Genomic DNA, 13,455 nt, shown 5'->3' on the forward strand with positions numbered 1-13,455 from the left:
TGATTTTTTTTTAGATTTATATAAATCGTAATTTATCTATGTGTGCATTGGAATGTATTTGTGAATCGTTCTGCGTGCATTTGTGAGTCAAATTTATTTGTAAGTCCTTGTGTGTGCATTTGTGAATCGAATATATTTGTGAATTGTTTTGTGCGCATTTGTGAATCTTTCTGTTTGCATTTGTGAGTCTTTCTGTGTGCATTTACAATTATTGAGACTGATCTGACCCCATACTTTAGGGAGGGTGATGGACACAAAATGGAGGACTTTCCTGTCCTTATTAATGCTTATTTTGGTCTGCACAACTATTGTGAAGTCTGCAGATAAAATGTAAAGGAACAAAAGCAGTAATTGCTCTCCAGTAGGACAGATAGTTAAGCCACCAGCAGAGCTACGAATGAGAACAGACAACAACGAAACCGAGGAAACGAGTGAGAGACGTGTGTTGACCACATTTATGGACCCATGATCTAGTAAACTTTTATGTGTAAGTGTTGATTTTTAAGTAAATTTGATGTGTGTGAGAGAGAGAGAGAGAGAGAGAGAGAGAGAGAGAGAGAGAGAGAGAGAGAGAGAGAGAGAGAGATAGAGCAAGACCTGCAGCGTTGTAACTAACATTATGTCTGAAAAATAAAACTTCTGAAACATTCCATGAACTGTGTCTGAGTTTTCGAGGAAGATTTTAGAGAAGATCTTAAGTATCAAACACGACCTTTCATTATTAAAGACTACTTCATTACTCTGTCGTAGTGTCACGTGATATTCGTTTTCAGGCATTTTAGTGTGGATGGAGATCATTTTGAAAACGATGCTGAAATGCCGTGTGGACGGTTTTTTGTTTGAAAACTCCGTTTTCAAATGGAAAAGGAGTAGTGTGGACATGGCCTTAGATGTTTTAAAAGACCTCACAGAAATATAATTTCATTCTTAAAAACAGCTTAGTAATTTCCTAAAACAGATGGTCCGTGAAGTTTTTGACATTACTCAACCAAAAGGAAATAGTCCATTTGTTGGGGACTATTTTCAGTTGGTGCTCTAGTGAGCACCAAATGTGGTAGGACGGTGTATGTGGCATTGAGTCCAAAGGAACAACAGCGTGTGTGTTCGTGGTAATGAAGGAACATGTCATCCAGTGCAGCAGTGTGGCTCATTGGTGTGTTTTTAACCATTTTTGATTGATTTATTACCTCAGTAAACATTGTAAACATGAGTTTACAATCTTAATCTCTAGTTTCAAGTCTTCTTCAATACAGCATGATCTTCATTTAGTAAATTATGATCCATTTACAGCCAAATAGACCATAAAGCAGAGTATGCTTTAGGGCGGGCTTACTGTGATTGACAGGTCGCTGTCGCTATCAAAGTTGTATACGTGTCTCTACGTTACTCCTCCGGATTCCAAATATGGTAACTTCTGTTTTATGGTTGCAATAAAAACAAGATGGTGACGGCCGTAATCCAATATGGTGATGGCGAAATTGCCAAACTCAAGGCTTCAAAACGTCAGTTCACAAACAAATGAGTGACGTCACACTGACTGCGTCCACTTTGTTTCTACAGTCTATGATAACTACGTGCTAATAACACAACATAATCCGAATAGGCATCGGTGAACTTTTGAGTGACATTGTTGAAATGTCATTATAAGCCACAACCACTGCCCAGCCTTAGACACTCTGTGGTTGTTTAAACTACTTACTTTTTTACTGAGGGTGACAGTTTCAAAACTCCATGCCTGAGCATCTCAAATCTGTTAAAAACCCTTCTGGAAATTATTTTTTATTGAACATCCTTTTCCCAGTGCAGATTTGTACACTTTGCCTATTGCAATTTTTTTTAACTTTCTTTAACCTGTTTTGTTTTTACTTTACGTCTAACTATTTTAATATTTTGCCGTGCTCTAATCCTAATTTCTTCTTTCTTGTCTCATTATTGTGGCATGTTTTATAGTTTCATTTTATTGTTTTATTGAAAAGTAAAATGCTATATAATTATATATATATAATATAATATTGTCACATACAACACTGAAAGGTAGGTAAATATAAAATTGTAAATATAAATAAACACATTTATTTCAAGAAATAAACGCACTATGAATTCACACAAAGTCACAAGCAATTTGGACAGACAAGTTTGAGAAATGCAGAGAGGCATAGGAGAGATCCCAGCGTCACACGTCATCACGTCCAGTTACGTAGGGAAGTCGTCATCAGCTGTCATTGCTGAAATGACTTCCGGTTTCCTCTGTCATGCTCACCATACAACGCTAATAGGCAGGACTGCTGCTCTGTAAAGATGAGATATTTTGTTTACTACGTTCGAAAACCGTTTTTACAAAGTAGCCCCGCGTGCGGGTGCGACGCACGGCAGAGACCCGGACACAGAGTGCGCGAGGAGGCAAGGGCAGCGCTGTCAGCATGCTGTTATCGCAGCTGCCAGAAGATGTTCTCTATCATATCTTGTCTTATTTGGACTACAAATCCCTCAGTCGCCTCTCTCAAGTTTGTAAAACCATTTACCACTTTGTGAACCGGGACGCCGTGTGGAGGAACATTGCCAAAGCATTTTTAAACTCTGGAATCACTCGGAACGGGACGGACATGTGAGATAACAGTCGCACACTGATGACAAACCTGCTGTGTATTTTTTTAATTTTATTTTATTTTTAGCCTGGGCTAGTGCATTGACGGTGTTTACTGAACGTTCATCTTTGGGCCGCATTTACTGTATGTTTACCATTAGTCAGTTTACCTTCTTGAATAGAGTAGCCGGGCACAGAACACCAATGGTAGCAATGTTTTTACACAAACCATTTGACAAGACAATACACTTAGAACTTACTGGCCCCTAGAGTTCTGGGGCCCTGGGGCCGTTGCTTGTTATAGCTCTGGAACATATTGATTTGTGTCTGAGATATTTTGGAAATCAGTTTTAAATGGTTTGGGTTCATTTGCTGCCTTGCTGCTGAAATCATCAAAGGAATACAGTAAATGTCGGAATTGAGTTCATCAACTACTCGGTTGAAAGGAATGGTTGGCACCTTAACCCCTAGACCACCAGGGCACCTTGTGATTTATTATGTTGGCAACAATGAGAATGATGGCTCAGAACTACTTCAGCTGTTTGTTGTTTAGTGAAAAAAAACAACCTCTGTTACCCATTCCTCGTGAAAATAGTATTCTATTTGCGGATAATCCTGAGTTATAAAACCACTGACTTTGAAAAGAGATGTAACTATTTTTCTTTCTTTTTTTAACATCATTTTTCAATACTGTGAGAGCCACAAAAGAAATTCCATTCACCTCCATTGTATTGGAGTTCAGGCAAAAATCACATAGACAGATATCTCTAAACATCAGATCAGAAAACATACAAAACTTGATATGAAACTTTTTAACACAGTGTTCCAGTATGTCCTCTACCAAATCTACTGTTCAAAAATAAACAGTGGTGATAGGATAGTGTTGTTTAACTGTCACTGTCATTGCAGATATCCTTCCATCCCACTGAAGGAGAGGGTGAAGATAGCTCAAAACTGGTACGACGGGGTCTGCAAAAGGGCAATTCCTCTCAAATGGAAAACAAAGTGAGTGAGTATTCTCCCTACAAACTGTTTAAAAGTTGAAATGCTTTGACCTTATTTTTCTCCATATCACCTAGACAATATGCAGTGTAACAAATGAGAAAATTATGCAAAAATTCTGAGCTTGTGTACTATGCATGATGTGTTTTACAGTAGGATAAGGCCTCTGGGGCCAGGTTAGCCTAGATTTCTATAAAGCTAGGCTAACCATGTCCTGACTCTGTCTCCATACTTAACACACAGGCATTTGATTTAAATCCATCTTCTTAACTAACTCTCGCAAAGAACCGCCGTTGTCCTTTCTCTCAAATTTCGTATCTTGTTTTCAGACTGTTGCCGTGGTTGCAGCTGGATGGGAACGTACTGTTTCTGTCTCAGGCTGCCGATATTGGAGCGTACCATCTGCGCCCAGACTCTGGGAGGCTCCAGCGTAACCCGTTTGAAATATACTCAGGCCACAAGGGCGATGTCTGCCGCTTCGTCCTGACAGACTCTCACCTGATCAGCGGTGGAAGGTTACCACGTGTTCTATTTGTTCTTCCCTTTTGAGTTTATAACAGTTATACAGTGATAGCTATCAACCCATGCTGGAAGATGACTTGCATATATTTTTTTCTCAATGAAGGCATACGTGAGAATCCTGATAGTTTCAAACTAGTCCTGAAAAATGGCTCCTCTTTTCTCAGTGATGGCAGGATCCTGGTTCACAGCAGGAGGAGGGCCATGTCGGTGGAGTTGTTGGGTCACAACCAGGAAGTCAACTGCCTGGACTCTAAAGATGGACTCATCGTCAGTGGATCCAGAGACCGAACAACCCGGGTCAGAACGACCTCTTACAATCCAGATTTATCTATGCGATGCACAGTTCCATGACGTGTAGACTCCACATTTGTTTCATAAAGAGGAAGACTGCAGAACGTAGACTTTATTTCAAACTCTACATTTCTCCAGAACAAGAACATTTCACTTCAGATTCAATTCACTATAAGCTTCATGATAATTCAGCAGTAAAGACCCTTTTAGAGCCGATGTCATGATTACGTTGCAGTGTTAGCTGGAGGCAAGTGTTGTAGGCTAAAGTTACACATTGAAAGTCTCATCTTGCTTTGTTGTTGGGTGCAATAATTGAATGTTTGACTATGGCTCCAACTTCACCGCATAACTTTGCGATGACAAACTATGATGCAATACTATGTCGTTAATACTTTTTGATTATGTTGCGAATAGTTTAGCTTGCCCCCTGCTAACCAAAGCTGTCATGGCTGCTCCACCACAGCCGTGAGCTTGCTGCTCATGTAGACGAATAAACTATGAGAGAGATGGAGAGAAAATGTTGCTAATAATTTAGCCTTCTGCTCACCAAAGTCTTTTTGATTAGTGGGTCTTCCTTTTTGGGCTTGCTTAGCCGTGTAGGCAACTGTTGCAAATGCTGGATTAGCAACTTTTTCAGCAGGGTAGTTATAGGCAGCCAAAGATTTATACATTTTCCTTTACGATGCACTGTGGTGTGTAAAGGACTTGGCTTTCGCCGTAGGTTAATGTTAACTTTCTCAGGTAATACTCACGGAAAGGGAGTGACTGGACATATTCAGTGAAACTAGTAAAAAAAAGTTTAAAAAAGCCAACAAAATTTGATAGCCAGCGTTAGCTAACATGTTCTGAGAATTATCCTAAAAATTATTATTCCTGCTCTACCTACGCTCCGCCCACAAAAATGTGTCATCAGAAGCAGAAATGGTTTACTGCCAAATATGTTACACATACAAGGAATTTGGTTTAGTGACTGGTGCATGACAATAAATATTTAAACATAGTTAAAGACATAATTTAAGAATAGAAAATGTGAAAATGTACAATAAAATATGGTTTAATATAATAAACAAACAAATATGAGTACGTTACGTCATGTCTACGAAGAGAAAAGGGGTCTATATTTCATGTGCATAACATAGTATGGTCTTGTGATATACTGGCTCCAGGATAAGCGGTTACAGATGATGGTGGAATGAATAGATGGATGGATGGACATCGTGTGTTTTGTTTTTGTATACATTATTAAATGTGCTTACTAGGGACTTTTGTTTCTCTAGATTTGGACTCTGACCTCCAGCTGCCCCAGAGACACCATCCCCATGTATGACAGAGTGTGGTCTGTTGCTATTAGTCCCACATTGAGGTGAGCACTTTCTCAGCATCACGCACAAGAGTTTGGTTAACAGGAGCCACAAGTAAAAAGCTGTTAGTCTGGTACGCTCGGAAGAGCAGCAGACAGAGGGGCAGAATGCGCTTCTTTAAAATCAGTGATTGATGTCAGGAGCCGGTAGATTGATAACATTTTTATTTTCAATTAGGATTTTTGGCCAACGATTATAAAAACCAAGAAAATTGAGATGAAACGTTTAATGGATTATATTCTGCATGTTCTTGTTTTGTCTTGTGTTATTTAAATCCAGCGCACCCCTTTGATGTTATAGTTCATAATAATATCCTCTATGATCAAGTCTGACCAGCCATTCTGGCAGGTAGCCCATGTTTGGCTGCTAAGATATTTAACACATAGTAAAAAATAAAATTATTATTATTATTTATTTATTATTATTTAACTATTTATTTATTTTATGTCTTGGTAACATTTTCTATGACACCTATGTCTATAATGCATTAATAACATACTTATAATGCATGATAATCTGCTCATAGCCTTGTATACTTATAAGTATAAATACTTAAATATTCACAGTACTTAATAACAGTAATCATTACACATTGTGAAGTATTTTATAATGACTTAAATGGTCAAGTATCATGATACTTCATAACTGCTGGTCACTCAATGACAATTTGTTTTGCAAGGATCATAGACGTAGTATATCATAATTCCCATAGTTTAAATACATTATCACCTTTTTATCATGCCTTATAATCACTGTTATAATATATTCTAATGGGATTAATAAATGGCCATTCCGTGCTTTAAGTGAAGTAATATAATTCCTCAGCTATAGTCCTATATTAAATACAGGCTGGTTATAAGTCACTAGTGGTCATTGTTTTCTTTCAGTTAAGTAAAAAAAAATATCACTCAATCTATGCAAGAACACACACAACATTGTAAAATTTATTTACTTGTTTTATCTGGTCATAACATGAAATAAGTAGTCCAATTTGACACAACTGGAAAAAAATTCACTCTAAATAATAAATTCTCTCTCCCTCGTACCAAGCTTTTTTTAAGGGGTCACTTTTGTTGATCAGACCTTGACATACAAGTGAAATATACAGCTACAAGTTAAGTAGAATTGTTTAAGGTATTATCTATATATTTAGGGTTTAGAGTGAGTTTTTGGGGAAACATTACATTATTGAAATCTAAATGTCCCTCAATAAATTGTGTCAAATTGAATTACTTATTTTATGTTACGGCCCTTCAATTAAATCAATTATATTCACAATGTTTTGTGCATTCTTGCATATATTTAATATATATTTTTATTTATATATATATATATATATTTCTTTTTTTTCTTTTCTTTTTTTTTTTACTTTTAACAAACAATTACCACTTATCGTGACTCAAAATCAGTCTAATTTATTATATCGGACTATACCTGAGGAATTTCATTATTTACTCAAAGCACCCAATAACCACTTATAATGCATCATAATAGTGATTATAATGCATGATAAAAAAAATATAACTATGGGGATTATAATACAATGTGATCTTTACAAAAACAAAATCACAGAGAGTGACCAGCAGTTATGGAATATTATTATACTTCACCTTAGAAATTGTTTTTATGTTATGATTATTAAAGCATTATAATTATTTATGAGTGCTTATAACTATAATTATACAGTGCTTAGAGCAGATTATAAGGACATGATAACATTATAAGCATGTTTATAATGCATTATAGATATGGAGAAAGTGTTACCGCCATATTTTCTCTCCAATCCAACTGAATAGATTTCGAAATGAATAATTATATTATATTTTGGGAAACGTAGCCTGCGTTACTTTGAGGTCTGTGATGTGTGTGAGACACGGCACCTCACTACTACCATTCAACATTGATTCTTTCTGTACTGTAGTTTGCTTCTTGCTTGTTCAGCTTTCCCTCGTTCTCTCTCTCTGGCATTGCATGCACACTAATCTCCCATTTTGTGTTTTAGTTTTTTTAAATATATCGCTTACTCTCGTTTGTAACGCTACATTTCTCACCACCTTTGTCCAAGTTATAGAAATAGAGTAAACACTTATAGAACATAGTGAAAGTTCCCACGGCAGTGTCAGCACTTTCACAGTGAGAAAATATTCCTAAAGGTACTGACTGAAATGGGCTTAAGAGAGCAGAACTCAGCTTTTTGTAGTGGTGCTTTCGAGGAGCCCTTTGATTTCTCAGCTGTGTTTACGCTCTTAATAACACACACCATTGACAGCACGCAGGCAGGCAGATACAGAACGCTGTAACAGTATCCTGACTTCAACCACCTGCCCGTCCAGCGGAGAAAGGCAGGTGATCGTCCATCTGGCTGCAAAGTGGGAAACATCACATATCGCACCAAATGATTGCCTGCTCCGCATACAACTTCAGGAATTATTAAAAACAAAGCGCAGTGGTTCTTGTCAGCCTCCAAGGCTTCCGTATAGCAGGACATGGCCTATGTTATATATCTTTCTTGGTTGTTTTTGACCAAATTACGAACTGGCTACGTGACCGCATCACAACACAGACGATCTCTTGATGTGGGCTACATGCGTGAAAGGGAAACTCCAGAAATCTGGCCGAAGCTTATTTGACAAAAGGGCTTATTTTTTAATAGTGTTTACTTTCCAGTGTCTCACAATATAACAAATCTCAACATCTGATAACTGTTGGAGTGTGTCTGATGTGCGTGTGTCCATCCATAACCCCAACCTCTACACCTGTAACTTCCTCTTCCCTACATCAAGGACACAGTACGTTCTACATTGGCACATCATTGTAGAGTCATCCAACATGGAAAGAAACTGAGCTGTTCTGGAGCAGGTCTAACCCTAACCCATTTCACTGAATATTTTTACCTCTAACCCTAAAAGGAATTTGAATCCTTAAAACCTAACCATAATCCAGTCATAGCTTTGCACTTAAGACATATAAATAATACTAGAAGCTGATAAAAGGGCCTAATTTTCAGTCAAAAATGTAAACTGTTGCACTCAAGGGAATAGATCCAGTATGTCAGCAAACATGCATGGGGGCCTCGTTTGTCTGATCCAGGCCTCGCAGCGTCTCTCAGATCTGAGAGTAGCCGGCAGATTATCCACATCATTAATTTCTCCAATTTGCTGGCTGAAATAGCAGGCCGGGCCTCAGCCCTGCCGCCCCCTCATAATGGAAACTACCTCTCACTGACCAACGACCTGGTTAATTACAATTTCTCCTGGAAACCAGGTGTCAACTCACTGATAAACCTGTTTAACTTCTGCCCGCGCACACCCAGTAAAGCTCCTGGTTTTCATCCCAGTCGTTTAAGCACAAGCCGAGCTAAAACTTACAAAGGATACGACGACACAAATTATGATGCAGTAATTGCACGTTTGTTGTAGAACTGAAACCGGCTTCACACTGTGAACGGTCTTTTAAACATCCTGAGAATTTCTTGTTCAAAGGGTGTCATTTATAAAACTGTGTGTAGGATCCATACTAATGCGCACAAAATCTGGAAATGGCGTTGGCCCCCAAAAATGTGACTTATAAAACCTTGTGTACCAGACCTGCAGGCAATGTTCCTTTTTATAACTCATATTCCACCTCAAGGCTCAGCCACCAATAGCGGTGGCTTTGAGTTTTTCTAGCTAGGCTAGATATGGATTCAAAATCCTTAAATCTGAGGAAAATAGGGAATTTAAAAGTGCGTAAACAGATTTGTGTGCTCTCACCGACAGCACAGGTCGATTACCTGTAAACTTGATCTGTGGCTGCAGCAAAAAAAAAAAGGTAATTGAAAGACATTTCCAGAACAGGCACATTGCATTGGCTGAAAAGCCAGCATGAGCTCCAATCAAATCTCCTGAGATTTTTCTTCAATGTTCTGCCTTCCATTTGCAATTGGGTCTTCACTGCATTGAACTTAATAGGCTGTGTTACCTTTATTACATGGCTCAAGTATGTTGTTTTGTCTTCAGACAGATTTTTATGCCCCTGAGCTGAGACAGCTATGGCCCGAGGCATTATATTTTTGGGTTTGTTAATCCGTCTGTATGTACGAGTTGGAGGGAATTTCTTAAAATCTGGCTCTTAGACTCAAGGTTGAACTTTAGAATTTGGTTGCCAAAGGTCACTGCAATAAAACACATTTTTGTCTATAACTCTAATGTTGACAATTTCACACAAATTTCTAAAAGGATAAAAGGATGAAGTGATAACATTTCAGACAGACATGGATGTAAACTCCATGGCTGGTTGGCGGAGGTGTACAACAGTGAGGCGGTAATTGTAGATTTTATCTTTTCTGACCAAAAATGGCTCTTTTGATAGTAAAGGTTGCTGACCCCTGGTCTAAGCCAATGCCTTGATGATATTTAAGTCAATATAAATAACGTATTTTCGTGTGACGGTGAGAAATGCTGGAATATTTCATCTTAACAAAATGGGGAGGAATTGTATGAAAATCACTGTCTTTGGTGTCACCTTTTTTGCAATATCAAACCTACATAGTTTTTAAATATTTTGATGTGTACGGTTTGATAGTTTCTGTAGGTTTTCATTGAAGACAATGCTTAAAATAGTACTACAAAACTTAAAAGATTGCTGAATAATTATTTTATAATGTAATGTTAGTTTCAAATTATGTTTTTAAACATCTGCTGGATATAGATATTAAAAATAGGTGATAGACTCCTTCCCATTCCCAGTGGACTAGTATGCCAATTTGTACTTTTTCGTGTGTTCAATGTGTTCAATGCCGGAAAACAGTTTTAGTAAACAGTGAATATGTCACGATGGTTACTCCGTTTTTTTACACCTATTATTATTCACTCTCTCTTTCAATCGTTTAAACCAGAGTTGGTGATTTGTTTGAACAGAGGAAAGACTAACGAAGACAGTTTTGATGGGTTTTATTTAGTTTCTGTCAAGTTTGTATGAGGTGTGTTTCGATGACTAGCAAGGTAAAAATGACTGTTATCTGACTGGAGTCTGGTGGCTTTATTAAGGAGAGCATATTCATTGTATTTTTGGTTTGTTAATACATTTTTATAATTATCCAAATTCCTTTTGATAATATTATCGTATATTTCCTTTAACTCGCGTCACATAGCATTGCGGCGGTAAAGTAGCGCATGCACCCGGATGTCATGTTTCCATCACTGCCGAGAAGATAACCGTTACTTCTGAGTCATTTGTTCCGGCAACGAATGCTGTTTGTAACCTTTTCCACTCCAGACAAAAGCCAGATGTTAGTGGGTGTTGTTAGTTTTTTTTTGTCCAGTGGGAAAAGAGGCTTTAGAAATGTAACTGTCCCTGCTTCTCAATCCTCCTTTCCTTTGATCACTTACAGGGAATTAATATAGAAACGGCACTTTCAACCAAGCAATTTATGGCAGTTCATGTGTGCTGAAGTTCTACAACCCATTCCTAATTCATTAGAAACAATAATTCAGATTCGGAGCATATCAGAATCAGCTTTGATTTGAGACGTTATGATTTTTATATAATATAATATGATATTTATATATTTATAAGCTGATACATATATAAAAATCATAACGTTTCCTTGTGAAATATCCATTTTTAATGCTACATATTGTATTTTCAATCTCCAGCAGAGCAGTGGTTTTATTAGCTACTTGTGCAGAACCAGCAAGATAAACTGCTGTTTTTATTTTGGGCTACTGCCACTGTACGTTGTGATGTTTTGGCCGTGCTTTAGACAACGGTTAAGTTTAATAATGACCCAAATAAATTAACACGGTCAATAATTGTATCTGTACATTGTGTGATACAGACATCAGCTGGTGCACGTCAAAAGCAGTTAATTACACACAGTGTATCGTCAACCACCTGGAGAAAAATCAACTTATGTCTAACTGATAATCTATATATTTAACAAGACTCCATCCACCACACACATCTCAGCCCACCTCTGTTTCCATCCCTGTGTTTCTGTTGATCCACTGGATATCATCTCAAGGTCTGTGAGTGAGGATTATGTGACTGCGGTGAAATGCCAAGGCTAGTGTTGGACGACCGCCCCCGTCCACGCTGCCTCGGAAAAGATATCGATCCTATGTGTTGCTTTGGACCATGCCCCCCCCCCCTTCAGATTGCTTTTCTTGATCATATTTCTTTTTCCACACCATATTGTGTACTCACACTCTATGCCCACTGATGGAGCTCATATTGGACAGGTTCAATAAACTATGACGAGGCACTACAGGAGTAAAATAGGCTCAGATACGTTTTTCTCACGTTATCCTCTAACACGTTCTCATCACATACTGACGTTTGGTCAGGACTCTTGGTGACACTGGGTAGCCCAGCGAGTCAAACTCTTAACGTTGTGAATTCAAACAAAAACACTTGCTTAGGTTTAGCAACAAAACCACTTGGGTTTAGGAAAAACATCATGGTAGGGTTTAAAATAAGTACGTAAACTAAGTAAAATGTAACAAGGTAACATAAGGACAGAAAACATAACTTCAAAATAACGTTGGGACACAAACGGCGGTCTCCTGGTAGAAAGTCCTGCTTTTGTTTGACTCATCCACCTCCAATTCCTCCTGTACAGAGTAGGTTTCTTCGGTCTTTATACTATGTTCACACTTCCAGAGCATTTTCTCTGAGTATCTAATAATGAGGCTGATGGTTTTACATTATAGTTGCATGAAAGCCCCTGCATCCAACTTCATCCAGGATTCAGCTTGTCCTCCTGCTAACTCACAAACCAGAGGTGAGCTTCCTCTCGAAGGCCTTGGCCAAGCGATCTTCCCAGGGATCGATTACTTCCACTATGACTCCCTGTCTTGCAACACCCCCTAGTTTTCGTCATCTTGAAATTGTCTTCCAAGGACCTGAATGGCAGTCGCAGCCAGCTCAGACTCCTCGGCTGCCAAAGGCAATTTTTCAGGTGAGAATCTATTTTCCTCTCCAAGGCCCTCAACTGTCGAGACCCGCACCCACGTACACCAGCGGGGACACATGATTCTGGGCCGAATGCCATTCTGGTAAAGCCATGCTTTAAACCAGTGGTTCTCAACTGGTCTGGCTGCGGGACCCACCATCACCCCTTAATGGCAAGCCGCGACCCAAATTTTCAACTTCTCAAATGTATTTAATGAAAAGATGGTGCAGTTTGAACCTGAGCTGAAAATATCCTCTGCAGTCGTAGTAGTAGGGAGCTCTCTTGTGCAGAGAAATTGTTCCTGTTAGTCCCCGTCCCACACATATTTCACGTAAACCAGTAAAACTGCTTTGTTTGTTACGTCTGTAGATTCGTCCATTTGTAATGCAAAATGCACTTGCCTTATATCGAGCTTTGGTCTGTTGTTTGATGTCATCCGACATGTCTTCAATTCACCTACTTATAGTGTCATTTGACAGAGGTTTAGTTTTCAGTTTATCCGCTATGGATTGATCCAACAAATACCACTTCAGTTTTGGCTGAAATTACGGCTTCATGCTTTCTTGTGCCAGAACCTCTTTTGCCCTCTTTTGTCCTCAATGTAAGAAAATCTATACCTCATGTAGTCGGTGTCACTTGCATTTCACTTAATTAGCATATGAAAACAAACTTTGTGGGTGTTCTTCTTTGTGAAATGGCGGGTGCGTATTAGCATTACAAGGCATTAATGCCAAATACTGTTAAGGAGTGTGAATAACTCC

General features: G+C 38.4%; 1 protein-coding gene across 1 annotated transcript in view; it reads left to right on the top strand.

Moving 5' to 3' along the window:
- The first annotated feature begins 2,245 nt into the window (after positions 1–2,245).
- Positions 2,246–13,455, top strand: part of fbxw4 (F-box and WD repeat domain containing 4) — a 44,232-nt gene continuing 33,022 nt past the window's right edge. Inside the window, exons 1-5 of the mRNA XM_068718267.1 lie at positions 2,246–2,605; positions 3,494–3,589; positions 3,916–4,101; positions 4,273–4,405; positions 5,677–5,762. Coding sequence (XP_068574368.1) covers positions 2,421–2,605; positions 3,494–3,589; positions 3,916–4,101; positions 4,273–4,405; positions 5,677–5,762 — 686 coding nt within the window. The 5' untranslated portion in view covers positions 2,246–2,420. The remainder of the gene's footprint in view (positions 2,606–3,493; positions 3,590–3,915; positions 4,102–4,272; positions 4,406–5,676; positions 5,763–13,455) is intronic.

Source organism: Cebidichthys violaceus, unplaced genomic scaffold (assembly GCF_023349555.1).
Source record: "Cebidichthys violaceus isolate CVI_PGR_0920_01 unplaced genomic scaffold, fCebVio1.0.p SCAF_10, whole genome shotgun sequence".
Lineage (NCBI taxonomy): Eukaryota > Metazoa > Chordata > Actinopteri > Perciformes > Stichaeidae > Cebidichthys > Cebidichthys violaceus.